At 50.8% G+C, this 17,727-nt stretch overlaps 1 protein-coding gene across 2 annotated transcripts in view; it reads left to right on the top strand.

Annotated features, from left to right (window-relative positions):
• LY96 (lymphocyte antigen 96) overlaps positions 1-17,727 on the top strand; it is a 40,114-nt gene that overhangs the window by 16,587 nt on the left and 5,800 nt on the right. The window contains exon 5 of one of the 2 annotated variants that reach the window (XM_014577725.3): positions 6-3,563. The exons of the other annotated variant lie outside the window; for it this stretch is intronic. Within the exon in view, the coding sequence (XP_014433211.1) occupies positions 6-104 (99 nt within the window). The 3' untranslated portion in view covers positions 105-3,563. Of the gene's footprint in view, positions 1-5; positions 3,564-17,727 lie in introns of those variants that run through there. 2 annotated transcript variants of the gene reach the window in all.

Below are 17,727 nucleotides of genomic sequence, written 5' to 3'. Positions count from 1 at the left end.
TTTAGGGATTATATACAATTATTATAAGAGGATTCTCTGATCATTCTGAGAAGAACTTGCTTTTTTGTGTGAATTTCAACTTGTTAATGAAAACAGACGGTTAAGGTATTTTGGAATATGATGGCTGTTTCAAATAATTACAGAACACAAGAACTGCTTCTGCAAGGAACTGGAATTTTATCACTGAAATTAAAAAAACAGATTGATTTTACATGAGTAAGAATGCAAAATGCTCTTTATTGTATATATAATTATAAGGAAGAGGAGTAGTCTCATCCATTCATATACTTGCTATAATCAAATTGTCCGCCAATTTGTGCAAAATTTCTATGTGAAAACTAGATTTAAATGCATGCTGCTTAATCTACCGAATGAACTTGGTGTCATCATTAATTGTATTTCAGTTCTACCTTTTTGTGCTATGCAGAATGTATGTACTTCAGTCTCTGCTAAGCTAAGACAAGAATGTTTGCTTGAATTTATCTGATATCAAAAATGTATTGTATGGCCCTGTTTTTCATCTTGACTATAAATCTTTTTTGTACAATCAATGTAGAATTAATGTTTTTATTTTCTTGTTTATTCTGTCTGTTTAGCTTCGGTACTATTTTATCATCAATAATTTATTTGCACTGCCAAACATAACAATGAAGTGAAAGGCTTTTTAGCACTCCATGAAAGGAGGTCAGTGATCTCTGATCATCTGGCAGCAACTGATGGTGATAATAGCATCTGAAACAGAGTGGGCCAGGGGCAGCAGTTTCACTCCTTAAATAGCCTAGGCACAACCTACTGATGTCCTGGTCCCTGCTTGGGGTGGTGGTGGCAGGATTATCCACACAAGCCATTCCTTGGGATAGCAGATGGCCTGCTACTGTTCAAGTACGCAAGTGATTTATTCTTCCATAGCTAACCTCTGGCAGGCCAGGGTGTCCCAGCCTTCTGATGCTATTCATTAGGTTGAGCATTCCTCACCATATGAGCAAGTGGGACCTTTGTGAATGGACACTTCGCATCAGCCCAGCAGATCTCCATGTGGAGGGTGCCAAGAGCCCTGTGTGAGTAAGTGGTGACTGGAAGGGTGAGTGTGGTGACTTTCCTCAAAGAGGCTACCATTTACTCCAGGGAGAATTCTGTGCTACTCCACAGGCATAATTAATGAGCTGTTCATAATTTAGTATTTTTTGCACTGATAAAAGCTTCTGCTGAAAAGTTGCTGCAGTTCTGCCTTTTGCCCGCTAGAGAGCACTTTTAGCCAGCTAGGGAAGAGAAAGAGCCTAAAGAGACTTCAGAGTCTTCTTCATAGCACCTGACAGGCCAGGTCAGGAAGCAGGGGCTAGGGGCAGCTGTGGGTTAGATAAGGGCTCATAAGGGCTAATGCGGGAGGACAGAGTAGGGCAGGAGCTGAAAGGGAATGGAAGTGCAGGGTCACATGCAGGGCCATCTTTAGGATTTATGGTGCTCTAGGCGGGATTATTAAACTGGTGCCCCTATGCCTGACCTGCTCTTAGCAACATAAGCTTACAGTATTGGAAAACTTGCCATATGCACATTATTAAAAACTGTTTAACTTAATTAAGCACACTGTAATGCTGATGGACTAACACTAAAGAAGTAGCACTATAGAAAAAATTCTGATTCATTGATAGAATGATGCAAATAATATTTTTTAAATTTTGTCAACATTTTATTGGAAATTTATATGAAGAGGTTTTGAAACAAGGATTTGTTTTTAATTAAAAGCAATCTTTCTGGCTTTTTTGGCTGCAAAATCAGTAATAATGTCATTGTATGACAAAAACACAGTGATGTCTTCTTCATTGCAAAAATAGCAAGACCAGTCAAACGATCCTGACTCATTGTAGAATGGATTTAGTTTTTAATGAGCTTTAGTTTTGAGAAACTCCATTCACCTGATGCTACTGGACAGGCTACAGGGGTCCCAGAATCCTGCCCTCATTCACCAGCTGCAAGATGGGGGCCAGCTGAAGGCCAGGGTTGGCCCATGGAGCCTTGCTCACCCCAGACAAACTTGAGGCCAGGCCCAGCCCATGCAGGTCCATCTCCTCTCCTGGAGGAGCTGCTGACAGGAAAGTGAAGCTCTGTCCCCCTGGGAGGAGTCATCAGCACAGCATTGTCACCCTTGTAAGCCCCATAATCTCTTTCAGCTCCCTCTGAGTTCTGTACCCTCTTCCTGCTGCCCTTACTCCTGCTCCCCCCTCCCTACCCTGAGCCCCCCTCCAACAGACCCTCTGTCCTGAATCCATCCCCCTGCCCTCACTCTATCACCTTCTGCCCTGAGCTGCTGCCACAAACCTTCCAGCCCCCTGCCCACACATCTTAACCCCAACCCCTTACCAAGAGTCCCCCATATCTCTGCCCTGACTCCAGCCCTGCAACCTTATACTCCTGCCCTAACTCCTCGCATCAAACCCTGTGCCCTCAGCCCCCTACCTCCTGCCTTCACTCTAGCACCCTTTGACCCCTGCCCTGAGTTCCCCAACTCTCCCAACTGCCTGCCCTCACTCCTGTACCCCCACCCCTTTTATTGTAGCACAAGACAGAAAACTTGCAAATATTGTCCACCAAAAAACTATATCTGATGTTTTAATCACTTTCCTTCTGATATTAATACAAACTTCCTTTTTCCCTTCATTTTTGAAAAATTCTATCATTTAAATATAACACATACATTTTCCTTTTATTTTGTAACCTCTCCCCCCTCCACTCCCTCCCCAAAATTACCCCTTAAAGACCCAGATATGCTCATAGGGACATAAATATGTAGGGTTCGCTCCTCTTGAGCCGGTGTATAGGCAAAAAGTGAAACCTCTCCGTTTTTGTGACCGTCACAGTTTCTGTCATACATACATGACATTCGGTACAACTGCTCAGGAATTGCTACCTTTGCTGGCTGGTTGCAAAGTCAGAGGAACTGTGTTTTTTGGTAGAAAAATCTCTCAATTTGCTACCTCCGCTGCACCGGCACCTCCCACCATCATGTATCCACGCAGAGCCACAACGCAGCACTGCCTTTGCGACCACTTAACACCAAAAGGTGCGACAGTCACAGTGAGTGGCCCCAGCTAGCAGCGGGGAAGACAGCTGCTGAACAAGGAGGAGCCAGGGCAAGAGTGGGGGCGGTGGCACTCGGGCGGGTGACCAGCCGGGGAGCTCAGCGCCCGCACTGACCCCCATGAGGGGGTGGTGTTTGCTCCTCCCGGATACCCCAGCCTCCCGCCCAGGCTGAGCACTCAGCACCCCCTCCCTCCAATCGCTCCCAGCTTCAGACCCTCCTCTCTCCCCTCTCTGGTGGCAGTGTGACCATCCAGGTGCAGAGTTCAAACCAGCTGGGAGAGGAGACACCCGGTCGTGTGCTTCCTTCAGTGCGCCTTGTATAAGGCCGGGGAATTTAAAGTGCGGACGGGGCTGCGGTGCCCCATCATGATCCCCCTCCAGCAGCTGCCAGCTAGACCTTCAGCAGATGGACCACTGGGCCAGTCTGCATCTGCCTCAGCACGCAGCCAGCCAGCCCTTCGCTCCCCTCCAGCACCTCACCCAACCCAGCCCTGCTGGAGGGGAGAGGGGTACGCCACGGGGGGGGGGAGGGGAAGTGGAAGGGGAAAGAGAGGGGTGCTCCGTGAGGGGGGGAGGGGGAAAGGGAGAGTTGCTCTATGTGGGGAGGGGAGAAAATGGGAAGCAAAAAAAAGGATACTGCCAGAGCCGCCCAGCCAACCTGCCTCCCCTCATGCCAGGGGAGAGAGTCACACAGGTGAGTTCCTTCCCCCACTTCTATCCCCTCCCCTTCCCAGAGACCCCAGCAGCCAATCCCCTCCCTCAGACTGTGTTGCAGGCAGCGCATTTGGCTCTCCCTAGGACCGAGCAGCCCTGCTGTTGCATGCTCACTGTTTTCCGTTCCTTCTGGCAGAGTGGTGCCCGGAAATACTGGTGCCCTACACAACTGGGTGCTCTGTGTATGCCTAGGGACGGCCCTGGTCACATGGGCAGTGGGGAAGGGGATACAGAGATACAGGAGAAGGGGATGACTGAGTGGGGGCACAGAGATACATGCTTTTCCTCCTTCCTGGTCCATGAGGAAAACATGGGAGGAAGCCAATGTTCTCCTTCTCTCCCTCAGCCGGTAGAGAAGGATTAACAGTGGCAGGCCAGAGAGGAGACAGATCCTGATCTGCAAGATGAGCAGCCTGCTGTGTTGGTAAGGAGGCTCCTTTTTCTTTGGCCCAGCAAGAAAGTGAAAGCCAGGGTTAGAATGACAAAGGCTATATTATTGCTGGCTACCGAATATCCTGACCCTGGAGCTGCTGCAACAGCAACAGGGTTTGGTACTTCCATGCCCCCAGCTAGGATTTCTTTCCCTATGAGTTGCTGTGCAGTGGCTGTGGTGGTCTGAACTGCCCCTCAATTGGAAATTGTGGTAGGTGGATACAGCTTTTGGCCACTGTCCTCAGATTTTCCACTGTGTGGAGTATGGCCTTGGTCCAGTCAAGTGGATTTGGGCAACAGAACCATACACTCACCCTGGCTCTTAGAGGTCTGAATGAAGCTCTCCCTGGATGTGGTTGGGTGGAAAATAATTCAGGAGCAGACTGTATTTATATGAACACATCTATTCTGCCTAGGTAGTCAGCAGACACAGCTGTGATGCCAAAGTGATCAATTTTGGCTATTGGGCTACACATCACTTTGTATGTAGAGGTAACTAAATGTTGTTGTTCTGATTGTGTGAGTAAAGAGCAGCAGAACTGTACTTAGCACACCCAGATTTGGGGGGTGGATCACCCTTAGCTGAACTACACTGGCTGAGCAGAGGTAGGGATGCCAAAACCCAGTGAGATGAGAGAGTGTGGGGATAGGTGCTCCTAACTGGTGGTGTAGGCTTTGCCCAAGAGTCCTAGATGTCATTAGACTCTCCCCTCTCCACTGCTTGAAGGCAGCTGGTTAGATTCAGTTGATTCCTTTGTGTTGTCAAGTGATCACTAGAGCTGAAATCACTAATCACTAGCTCTCAGTGCTGAGACTTAGTCCTGCTGTGGGGCAGTGTTTCTTGGAAAGAGACTGACCAGCCTGCACTAGCAGTCGGGTTCCATGCTAACTTCTAAAAGCACTGAGAGTTGGGTAAAGTGCTAACACATGGCAAAGGTTGTAGTAATGAGGCAGGAGGCAGCAGAGAAGTGACAGTGCACTGGACAGCAGAGTGAATGATGGAGCAGCAGTGGGTGGCAGAGTGAATGATGCGGCGGAGTGACTGATGGGGTGGCAGCGGCAGCCAGCAGCGATTCAGAGTGAATAGCAGCAACCATAAACCAGTTGAAGCAGTACCAGCAGCAGTGGTTAAAGCATTACTTGGTGCCTTCCCCTCGCTCCCTGGGGTGAACTCTTTGTGCTGAGACAGCAATTGTGAGTAGGGGCAGAAGAGGGAGAGGGGAATGGTGTGTTAAAGGAACATTTGTTTGTCGGTGTAAAAGGCTGCGCCTCCAATCAGGTTCGTCATGCCTTTATTGATGTGCCACCCCATGCTTCGCCACTACCCCCAAATGGGGTTCCGTGCATGGCATAGAAGGCTCGAGGCAGGTAGGGGGGCTTAGGCCCTCCTTCTTTCCGAGCCCCGACTCAGGGCCCTAAGGATTGGGGTCAGCGACCCTGTCCGGTTGGTGGGAACGCTTCCCACAACTCACCAACCCACAGGCACCTTTATCCGCAGTGCTCTGGGCCACTTCCTACCGCCTCTGGACTTCACCCGTCTGGGCTTCTCCCCTCTGCTCCGGTGCCTCTGGGGGAGCCGTTCCTCTGGCTTGGCTCCTCTCCGCTCCCAGCTCCTGTCTTCCTCTTCCGCGTGCGGTGGCAGCATTTAAATATCCCGCCGCGCCAGTACCACAGCCATCGAGACCGACATGCTCGCCTGGGCTGGCCCCGCACCCACTGTCCACACGTGTGTGCTGCCGCAGCCGCGCCTCAGCTGTGGCTGCCGAGCAAGCCTCACAGAGGTGCTGCACTGCTGCCGCCGGCTGTCCTACCCAACATGCTGGGGATGGCTCCGTGTGAGTGTGGGGCTGTAAGGCGAGGTACCATCTCATCACTTGGGGATTGACGCGTCATAGAGTTCATTCATTTCAGTGGGGCGTGGTTGGTTATGAGTTGGAAGGAATTGCTTAGAAGATAGTATCTTAGCGAGTCAATGGCCCACTTGACTGTGAGCGCTTCCTTCTCAATTGTCACATAGTTCTGTTCCCGTGGATACAATTTCCTACTTAAATACAGGATGGGATGCTTCCCTCCCCCTTCCTCTTGGGACAGGACCACCCCCAGCCCTACTTCTGATGCATCTGTTTGCAAAATGAACGGTCGGGAAAATTCTGGCTAAATAAGCACCGGATGTTGGGTTAAGTGCTCTTTCAAACTGCGGGGTCCACCAAACCTTGTTTGGTTCAACATTCCCAGTCAAATCCGTTAGGGGAGAGGCTATCGCCGCAAACCTGGCTACAAACCTTTGGTAATAATCTGCCAGGCCGAGGAATTGCCTTACTTGCTTCTTCGTTGTAAAGCGGGGGTAGTTCTTGAGGGATTTTACCTTGTCTGCCAGGGATCTCAGGGTCCCTCCTCCTTCAGTATAGCCTAAGTACAATCCTCTTTTTTATTCGGGATTGGCAAATAGCCCCACCCTTTGTAAGGCTAACAGGACTGCCTCCAGATGTCTGAGATGAGCTTCGCATGACTGACTACCGGTATATATTATTATATTATCTATATACGTGGCTGAGTAGGAGCTTATCCATAAGCCTTGTAATAAGGTAGTAATTGTACCGGTGACAAGATATGGGTAGAGGTGGGCCTGACCTCTCTGAGACAGGGATTACATTTTCCTCTTTCCCACTTTTATTTCCCTTGTTTCCTATTTCCCTGAGGTAACCCTATACAATGAGGCTTATTGCTGCCAACTTCACCTGGCAGAAGGAGTATAGGGGGTGGCAACTGTACAAAGCACATTATGCCATCATCCAGACACTGCTTTATTCCCATGTACTACTATATTTTTTGTGTTTAAGTTCCACCAATCATCTTACCTTCTGTATTTTCACAAATGTAATTTTGAGCTAAACCCTGCAGAGGATTTCAGTTCACCTTTATAATTTTCATCATTTAGTGATCCTTAGGAAATTAACATTGTCTTAAAATACAATAGGATTTGGATATTTCCTCTCTAGTCCAACATCAGGGTTTTGTGTTCCTCTTTTAGGATAGAATTTCAGTCTGATGTTTTCTGATGAGTTAACTTTGGGGATTTTTGTAGCACATAACTGTGGAACAATAGAAAATTTTGTGTTAGAGCTGCAAACTGACTAATTGCCACTAGGTTGTGCTGTATTTCACAGATTACTTCAAAGTAACTTGCCAACTATTGAATAAGTTCACAGCTGACAGATAGTATACAGAGGGAGGTCTGTTTTAAAACTGAGGCTAAAACAAGCATTTCAGCGTATTTGTAAATACTCCATTTAGAAATTGGGACCCTATAAATTTTAGTTGGAAAATTTGAAACACAAGTCAAAAAAAGGCACTAGATAGTGTAACAAACAGGTAAGGGACTAATGAAGGCAAGAAATCACAATTACTTCAGAGCTGTAATTATGAAGTATTTATGCTTTCATTAAATTCTGCAGATGCTAACAGATGTGTACAGTTCTTATTTCAGTCTGAATAGAGCTATTGGAAATTAAAGTTGGTTTCCTTTGAATGTATTTTGTCTACAAAAGGGCATCAAAAATTTGATAATTGATTTCTGCCTTACTATATGGCTGTGTCTACATTGGCGTCCCTTTCCGGAAAAGGGATGCTAATGAGACACTTCGGAATTGCAAATCCGTGGGGGATTTAAATATCCCCCGCGGCATTTGCATTTACATGGCTGCCGCTTTTTTCCGGATCAGGGTTTTTGCAGGATAAAAGCGCCAGTGTAGACGCGATTCTCCGGAAAATAAGCCCTTTTCCGGAAGGTCCCTTATTCCTGAAAATAATTGGCGTAACGGCATTGCACAAGAGGGTTTTTCTTGCGCAAGAAGGGGCAGTGTAGGCAGCTCCTTCTGGTTCAAGAGCCTCTTCTGCAAAAATGGGGGTTCATTAGGTATGCAAATGAGGCTCAGCGATATTCCATGCTTAGCCTCATTTGCATACTTCTGATGCAAGAAGCCGCTAGTGTAGACATAGCCTATATGAGCTACCGCAACCAAACTTTGCACGGGATAACCTTTCATCCAGGAGAAGGTTTTAAGGTACTGTGGAAGGGAAGAGATGAGAGACTGATGCCTCTCCCCAGGGCTGCATGGAGCTTGGCAGTGTGGGGAGAAGTGGCTTCCCGGGGGAAGTGATGGGGACAGTCACTCACTAAGGCTGGTGGAGGGAGAAGGAAGTGGAGGGTGGGCTCGGGCGCCGGCAGCAGGTGCATGGCTCCCTTCCACCTCCCTCCCCTCAGGCTCCTCACCTCAGTTATATCAACTTTCCCGAGCAAAGCCGGGTAACTCCAGCTAGTATATATATAGATATATAGTAATATTTTTAACCAATCATTCCACTGAAATTTAACTAACCAACCATAACATATTGTAACACGATTATCTAACCAATTATATCCCACTACTTTAATTGGTCTACACCCAGAAATATTAATTATAAAGGAGACAGAAACAATCAAAGAATCAGACAGAAACCAAACAGATAAACACTAGTGAGATTGGGAGCATAAAGACAAAGCAGTAAAGAAATGTGAATTTCACAACCCCAATAATTGATAAGTGGACCTTGCCTGACAGAAAGCTATCAACCTGAGTTTCCTTTAAATCTTTTCATCCCTTTAGGCAATGGATTGGATGGCCTTTCTAACAGCCCTAAATGGTTGGAATGTGTTTTATTTCAATGTGAATGGTTTGGAATTTACCTGTTTTACTGGTTTGGAATGTGCCAAAAGCCTTAGCTTAAAAACAAGGCCTCAGACAGATAGATTGTGATATTGATTGTTTGTGCTTATATAGGCCTTTCCAGGAAAGCCTGAATATCTATGGCCTAACATTGTTCTGACTTCTTTCCTGTCCTTCAGCTTTGAGGTTCTGGAAATGTTAGTCAACTTTTTTTCTTTTTCTTGTTTCTCTTCATGTCCTGGCTCTTTTTTGAACTAGGAATCAAATGGTGAAAATTCTGTGGAAAAATGCTAATGATACGTGAGGTAATTTCTTGTGTTGAACTGCATTCTGTTGGGAAAAGCCTTTGAGCTACCCAGAGCTTTTCTTCAGGTCTGAAATTACATATCTGAATTAAAGAGAGGCTGGGACAGATTGCTAAATATAAGGGGAAATGCATGTTTTAGAAAGCCCCTTCAAATAAACTGGGCAATTGATGGTTAAATGTTATGCATAGGGGGTTTGAAGTGGACAGTTAAGGGTTTGCAGGCTGTGAGGTGTGTTACAAGTTCTTGTAATGAGTCATAAAACCAGTGTCCCTATTAGGTCCATGTTTTTTTAGTGTCAATAGAGTTATGAATTTAAGTTCTCAGTCTCAAAGAGGTCCCAAAGAGGATGGAGAGAGGCTGTTCTTAGTAGTGACAGATGGCAGAATGAGGAGCAATGGTCTTAAGTTGCTGTGGTGGATAGAAATGTTAAATATTGGTTAATTGAATAGTTGAGTAACCTCATGAATTCTTATTGGTTAGTCGACTATTCTACAGTCCCTGGGGGGCGGGGCAGGCAGCCAGTGTGCTCTGGCCTCACTCCCAAGGAGCCCAGTTTAAAACCAGCTCCCCATGTGGACCAGCTGTCTATTGCCCTGTGCTGCTGCCTCTGATAAAAACGCAGCATCACAGGGTGGCAGCAGCCCCTGTCGGGGAGGGGGAGTGTCTGAGTTCCCAGACCCGGTGCAAGCTGGAACTGAGCCTGTCTGCCTGGCTCCTAATACACTTTAAATGCAGAGCTGCAGCAGGGGTAGGTCCTGGACCCACCACAAGCCAGGACTGAGAGAGGAGAGAGAAGTGGAGCTTTGTGCAGAAATCGGCAAATGGGATTGTACGGGGAGTGGGAGCAGCATGTGAAGCACCACTACCCCTACTTCTGGGCTCACAACTGTAAGGGTATGTCTACACTAGCCCCCTAGTTCGAACTAGGGAGGTTAATGTAGGCTTTCGAAGTTGCAAATGAAGCCCGGGATTTAAATATCCCAGGCTTTATTTGCATCTTCCCATCCAGGCGCCATTTTTAAATCCCCCTAGTCTGAACTAACTGCCCGTGGCTACACGCGGCAGTCAAATGTTAACTCGTACTAAGTCCTTACTTCGAGTTAACTGTTACACCTCATTCCACGACAGGTGTAATAGTTAACTCGAACTAAGGACTTAGTTCGAGATAACGTTTGACTGCTGTGTGTAGCCGCGGGCAGTTAGTTTGGACTAGGGGGATTTAAAAATGGCGCCTGAATGGGAAGATGCAAATAAAGCCTGGGATATTTAAATCCCGGGCTTCGTTTGCAAGTTCGAATGCCTGCATTAGCCTCCCTAGTTCAAACTAGGGGGCTAGTGTAGACATACCCTAAGAGAGAAATGGCCATGGCAGTCATTTTTCTGAGGGGTGTGTGTAGGGGGCATGGAGCAAACAGGGAGCCTGCCTGAGGCTCTCTTCTGTGTCTGCGGGCTGGATCTGGTGGTTTGGTGGGCTGGATCCGGCCCCAGAGCTGCATTTTGCCCAGCTCTATTCAAAAGCATAGTGATTTGCTTGTTTCACCCACTAGCTGTTGGGGTATTTGATGAACTAAATGAGGTGCACCATATGTTGTGATAAGCATGTGTAGGACTTATGAATACTGAAAAGTGAGTGGTGAAGGTTATTTAACATCCAGCACTGGAGATATATCTTCAGGTTTTGTATCTGTTGTTCTGATAGAAGCTGGTACTACTTTGAGTTGGTATGTCCCGGTCTTTGCAGAATTTGCTTCTGATGGTGACTTTGGCAAAGTTGGTGGGGATGGTTGTTTGAAGGCCAGAAAGGAGGTTCTGGAATTATTATTATTATTTTTTGCAATATGATCCTCATCAAATGTGGGTTGAAATTGTTTGATGATCCTCTCTACGGGCTCCAGTGTGAAACCGCCCCCTGTATGGGGTGTATTTCTGGCACGGATGTAAAGAAACCAAAGATCCCATGAGACATCTTTTATTGCCACAGGTTCTAACAATTTTGCAGATCCTACAGATTTGGTTCAGAGCAGGTAAAGATAAGGCTTTTTGGGTGTTTATCTGAAAAGAAGCTCTAAACCCATCACATATCTTTCTTGCTCATTGCTATTGCTTTTTAAGCAGCTGTCAGGATTTACTGCAGATGGGAAAATAGCTTTCCTTCACCCCCTCACCCTCTGTTGCTAAATATGTAATTAGCTAAAGAAGCAGTTCCTGTAAAATTATTTTTCAGTAAGCACATGCACATTTTGAAATGTGCATTAAGCTACCAATCCAGCAAAATACTCAAGCACATTGGTAACTTTAAACCTGTGAGTAATCCCATAGAATATGCTTAAGTGCTGGATCAGGACCTAACATATTTTGTAATACACAAACAAACAATCACAACTGTCATGATACAACATCATATTTCTAGGGCTGGACTGGAAGATACATGTATCCTACATAATACAGTGATACTGTCCACTCAATTTACCAGGTCAAACACATACACTCCTATATAAATATTCACACATGCACTACACTGAGGCTGCATTTAGATTGGCATGATTTTGCGCAAATACTTTTAATGGAAATGCCCATGATCTCTGCACTAGGCACAGGAATGTGGCCGTCTACAGCCACATGGCTGCCAGCCTGGCCACCAGAGGCCACATGAGCAGCCAGGAGTAGGTGCTGAGTAAAATCAAGGAGCTGCGGCAGGCCTATGCCAGGGCCTCCCAACGAGAGGCTGACCTGGAGGCCTGCTCTCAATATGAAGCCCTGGACTGCATCCTGTGGGGTCAGATGGTCCGTGCTCCCCTGGTCTTCATTGACCCCAAGGCAGAGGGCCCTGCCCCTGACACAGGGGAAGAGGAGGAAGAGGAGGAGAACAGCAGCCAGGAGCCTGTAGGGAGCTTGCCCTGCACCCAGGACCCCCAAGCCGAACTGGAGAGCCTGTCAGCAGCCTCATCCGAGGCCGGGGAGGCCTCCGCACGTGAGTGCCATCACGGTCCCCTTATGTGGGGGAGAGGGGGAGCCCAGGGACCGTGAGCATGGGCCTTTACGACTACGGAGCAGGTGGCAACCTGTGCATCTGCCATGCCAGCTGGGACTTGTGGCCCCAGCTGGGTGCCATGCAGGGGCCCTGGCCTGTTCCCCACACGCATCTATGCGTGAAGGCACATGACAGGCTCCTGACACTGGGGAGAGACACTACACACTGCCCTCCCTCCAGACGCCCCTCTACACAGAGGCAGGGCACATCTCTCCTCCCTCCTCCCCCCCCCCCCCACACTAGAGGCAGCACAGGGGCCGAGGTGCAGTCCTGGGTCCAGCTCACACTCCTGGGGATAGCAGGACATGATGGTGTGGAGACCTGCTGTCCTCACTTTGCAGAGAGGGGCTGGGTTTCACCCACTGTGTCCCCAGGGAGAACTGACCACTTCTCTTGTTTCACCGCAGCTGCAGCACCTGCAAGTGCAGGACGCACCACCCCGCCTGGACCATCTACCCGCACCCGGGCCAGCAGGTGCATCCTCAACCAGGAGGAATTCCAGAGGCAGCAGCTGCGGTTACAGGGAAAGCAGGTCCACAGCCAGGAGCAGTGGGTGCAAGAAGACCTGTAGCTGCGGCGGGAGAGCATACTGGAGTTGCGGGAGCAGGGCCGTGCCCTCTGCGAGCACCTGCAGGCCCTGGTGGACTGATTACTGCCTCCTGCTGCTCCAGTCCCTGCGGCCACCCCACCTATCGCGCCTTCTCTCACCACTGCTCCCCCTCCTGCTTCTTCCACCCCCCTGTCCCTCCTGCCCCACCCTCTACTCCTTCCCGGGAACGCCGAGGCCCCCGCACTCGCAGTGCTACGAGACGGGAGGGCCGGCAAGACCGCCAACCCTGAGCTTCCCCTCCCCCTTCCTCCCCTTGCCTCCTCCTTCCAGTTCCCTCCTCCCAGGTTTTCTCCCTCCTGTCTCTCACCCTCATTCCCCTCCTCCCCCAACCCCAGTTATGTTAAATAAAGAGAGTTTTTGTAGCAACACAGGTGTTTTTATTGTATATCAGGAAGGGGGGTTAGGGAGGGGAAAGGGGAAGGAGATGGGGGTGGAATGTGGCACGCCGGGGGAACTTCAGTCCTTGTCTGCCTGGAAGCTCTCCCACAGGGCTTCCCAGATGTGGACAGCCCCCCGAAGGGCCTCCCAGCTAGCAGCCATGCGGGGCTGTGTGTACTGGTCAGCCAGGCGGTCAGCCTCTGCCATCCAGGCTGGCAGGAAAGCTTCTCCCTTCCTCTCACATAAATTGTGGAGCACACAGCACACTGCCACCACGTGCAGAATATTGTTCTGGGAGAGGTCGAGGTGGGTGAGGAGGCATCTAAATCATGCTTTCAGTCGGCCAAAAGCCCCCTCGACCACAATGCGGGCCCTGCTGAGCCTGACATTGAAGACCTGCCGGGAGGGGTTGAGGTGTCCTGGGTAGGGCTTCATCAGGCAGGGCTGTACTGGGTAGGCCCCATCCCCCAGCAGGCACACTGGCATGTCTACATCCCTGACCCTGATGTGGTGGTCGGGGAAGAAAGTCCCGGTGTGCAGCCTCTGGCACACGGAGGAGTTGTGGTACACCCACGTCTCGTGTGCCTTGCTGGACCAGCCCACATTGATGTCCGTGAACTGGCCCCGGTGGTCAGACACAGCCTGCAGGATCACGGAGAAGTACCCCTTGCAGTTGATGTACAGGGAGGCTTGGTGTTCCGGGGCATGGATGTGGATGTGCATCCCATTGATTGCCCCCCCCACAGTTGGGGAAGCCCAGGATGCCGAACCCCTGGATGACTGCGTCCAGGTTGGTGAGGTGGATGACTCTGTGGAGCAGCACCCTGTTGATGGCCTTGACCACCTGCAGAGAGACACACAAAACCGAGGGTCGCTGGGATGCCCGGGTGGCTGGGAGTGTTCGTTCCCCACCACTGCCCCGTGCCCCACTCCCAGGAGCAACCCCCGCTGCAATCCTGGCCACTGCGGGCGGTCTGTAGCGCGGCTGGGACAGACTGAACCGTCCCAGGGAGGGCACTTACACCACCTCCCCTCCGTTTTCCCTGGGGCAGCCCATGTCCTCCTTGCAGCCCCCCCCCTCAGCGTAGTGGCCGGTGAGTGCTGTACCTGCATGAGCACCGCTCCGATGGTGGATCTCCCCACGCCGAACTGGTTCCCCATGGATCAGTAGCTATCCGGCGTCGAGAGCTTCCAGAGGGCGATAGCCACCCGCTTGTGGAGGGGACCTGACATGCTCCCGACCCCGGGGCAGGACCCAGCAGGATGCTCTCCCTTCACATGCCCCCTCTACACAGAGGCAGGGGACATCTCCTACCCGCCCCGCCCCGGCCACACTATACACGGCACAGAGACATGGGTGTGGTCTTGGGGCAGCTCCCAGTCCCGGGGAGAGCCAGACATCCTGACCATGGCCTCTGTACAAGCACAACGGCTCTGACGGTGCAGGGCACGGTCGCCCTCACTTCGTGGGGGGCGGCAAGGGGGCTGGGCATCATCCACTGTGTCTCCAGGGAGAACTGACCACTTCTCTTTTTTCTCAAAAGCTGCACCAGCTGCTCATGCAGGGCGCACCACCCCGCCCGGGACATGCTCCCACACCCGCGGCCTGCTCCGGAACACCACCATGGAGCAGGAGTATTGGAACCAGCACCTAGGGTCCCTGCGAGCCCTGCATCGCACCGTGGAGGCCTGGATGCGGGCAGACCTGCAGCTCCACCGGGAGCAGCTGGCATCTTCGGCTATGTCTAGACTACATGCCTCTGCTGACAGAGGAATGTAAATTAGACATATTGACATAGTGAGTGAGCTAGGATTTAAATATCTCCTGCTTCATTAGAATAAAAATGGCCGCTGCGTTGTGCCGGCTCATCTGTTTGTCAGCACACACTGGCAGTCAAGACGGGGATTGATCGACAAGGAAATCCTTTGCCGACTGATCCCTTATGCCTCGTGAAACGAGGTTTACAGGATTGGTCGGCAAAGGCTTTCCATATTGATCGATCCCCATCTTGACTGCCGTTGTGTGCCAACAAACAGCTGAGATGGCATAATGCGGTGGCCACTTTTATTCTAATGAAGCAGAGGATATTTAAATTCCCACTTCGTTGACTATGTCGATATGTCTAATTTACATGCTTCTGTTGGCAAAGGCATGTAGTCTAGACATACCCTTAGGGTATGTCTATACTACAGCACTAATTCAAAGCAGAAGAGGGTCTGGGAGAGGGGAAACCTGGGAGGAGGGAGCTGGAATGGGGAAGCAAGGGGAAGGAGGGGGAGGAGAAACTCAGGGATCAGGGGTGGGGGTCTCGCTGGGCCAACCGCCTCCCAGCACAGCGAGGGAGGGGGCCTTGGCGTTCCCAGGGTGATGGGGTGGAGGGTGTAGAGGTTGAGATGGGGGGGTATACACATTGAGAAGGAGGGTGTGGGGGTTGAGGAGGAAAAGGTGGGGGGCAGGAGTGGGAGGAGGGACAGTTGTTGTGGGGGCAGCAGGCACAGGACCGGTACAGGGCACCATGCTCTGCAGCAGGGCCTGCAGGTTTGCGTTTCTGGCTTGGTTCATCCAGGCCTCCGCGGTGCGATGCAGGGCTCGCAGGGACCCTAGGTGCTGGTCCCAGTACTCCTGCTCCATGGTGGTGGTCTGGAGCAGGCCGTGGGTGCGGGAGCATGTCCCGGGCGGGGTGGTGCGCCCTGCACGAGCAGCTGGTGCAGCTGTTGAGAAAAAAGAGAAGTGGTCAGTTCTCCCTGGGGACACAGTGGATGATGCCCAGCCCCCCCCTCCCGCCCCCCACGACATGAGGGCGACCGTGCCCTGCACCGTCAGAGCCGTTGTGCTTGTACAGAGGCCATGGTCAGGATGTCTGGCTCTCCCTGGAACTGGGAGCTGCCCCAAGACCACACCCATGTCCCTGTGCCGTGTATAGTGTGGCCGGGGCGGGGGACGGGGGGGAAGATGTCCCCTGCCTCTGTGTAGAGGGGGCATGTGAAGGGAGAGCATCCTGCTGGGTCCCGCCCCGGGGTCGGGAGCACGTCAGGTCTCTTCACACACGCATGTGCCTATTGGGCCACACCCTCTGGGTGTCACACAGCTGGAGCCACCTGCCCCAGGGTGACATGGCACGTGCTCGCACGTGCACAGGTGTCTGCGTGATCCATGGGAGGCATGGTCCAAGCGCGCGGTCCCTGGTCTCCCTCCCCGTGCAGGGGACAGTGCTAGCACTTACTTGGTATGGCCTCCCCGGACGACCCTGCTGATTCCGGTGCTGGAACTGCTTGTGGTGGCCCCTCCAGTGTGCCCGGGTCAGGGCCTTCCGGTCCCGGCTTGCTGCCTCCCGGGCTGGCGCGGACCGCCCCGTGCCCCAAGAGTCGGTCGAGGGCGGGGAAGTAGGGGCAGGTGTCAGCCCCTGCTGCGGCGCCGCCCCTGGTGGCCCTGGCGTATGCCTGCCGCAGCTGTTTCACTTTCAGGAGCACCTGCTCTTGCGTGCGCCTGTGTCCCTTTTGGGCCATGGCGGCCACTATGCAGCCGTAGACAGCTGCGTTCTTCCACCTAGTGCAGAGATAATGGAGGTTGGGGGCCTGCCCCCAAACCTCAATGAGGTCGATGTCCTCTGCACTAGTCCAGGAGGGTGCGTGCCCTGGCTGGCTCCTGGGTGCTGGGGGACTGGGCGGGGGACATGTTGCTGGCACTGGCTGCCTGGCTCATCTTGGGGCCACTGGGTCAGGGGCAAAGACTGCTGGCAGGGCTGTCTCTGGCAAGTGCCATCTGGCCAAAGTCTACCCCTTTAAGGGCCCTGAGGCCTGGGGAGAGGAGAGGAGTTTTCCTGGTTTGGCCCAGAGTGGCCACCAGGGGGAACCTGGGAAGGGCTAGCCTCCAGCTAGTTTGAATTGAGTGGCTACACAGCCCTTAATTCAAATTTCTTATTTCAAACTAGGCGTTAGTCCTCGTAGAATGAGGTTTACCTAGTTCGAATTAAGTACTCCGCTAGTTCGATTTAAATTCAAACTAGCGGTATGTATGTATAGACGCTATTAAAGTTAATTCAAACTAACGGCTGTTAGTTCGAATTAACTTTATAGTGTAGACATACCCTTAGAGTTCTTTGAAGGGGTTAACAAACATGTGGACAAGGGGGATCCAGTAGATATAGTATACTTAGATTTTCAGAAAGCCTTTGACAAAGTCCCTCACCAAAGGCTTTTGTGTAAATTACATTGTCATGGGATAAGAGGGAAGGTCCTTTCATGGACTGAGAACTGGTTAAAAGACAGGAAACAAAGGGTAGGAATAAATGGTAAATTTTCAGAATGGAGAGGGGTAACTAGTGGTGTCCCGCAAGGGTCAGTGCTAGGACCAATCCTGTTCAACTTATTCATAAATGATCTAGAGAAAGGGGCAAGCAGTGAGGTTGTAAAGTTTGCGGGTTGAGGTAGTAAAGTTTGATACTAAGCTATTCAAGATAGTCAAGACAG

The sequence above is a fragment of the Pelodiscus sinensis genome, chromosome 2 (genome assembly GCF_049634645.1).
Source record: "Pelodiscus sinensis isolate JC-2024 chromosome 2, ASM4963464v1, whole genome shotgun sequence".
NCBI classification, from domain to species: Eukaryota; Metazoa; Chordata; order Testudines; family Trionychidae; genus Pelodiscus; species Pelodiscus sinensis.
This window is presented reverse-complemented; position numbering and strand designations above follow the sequence as displayed.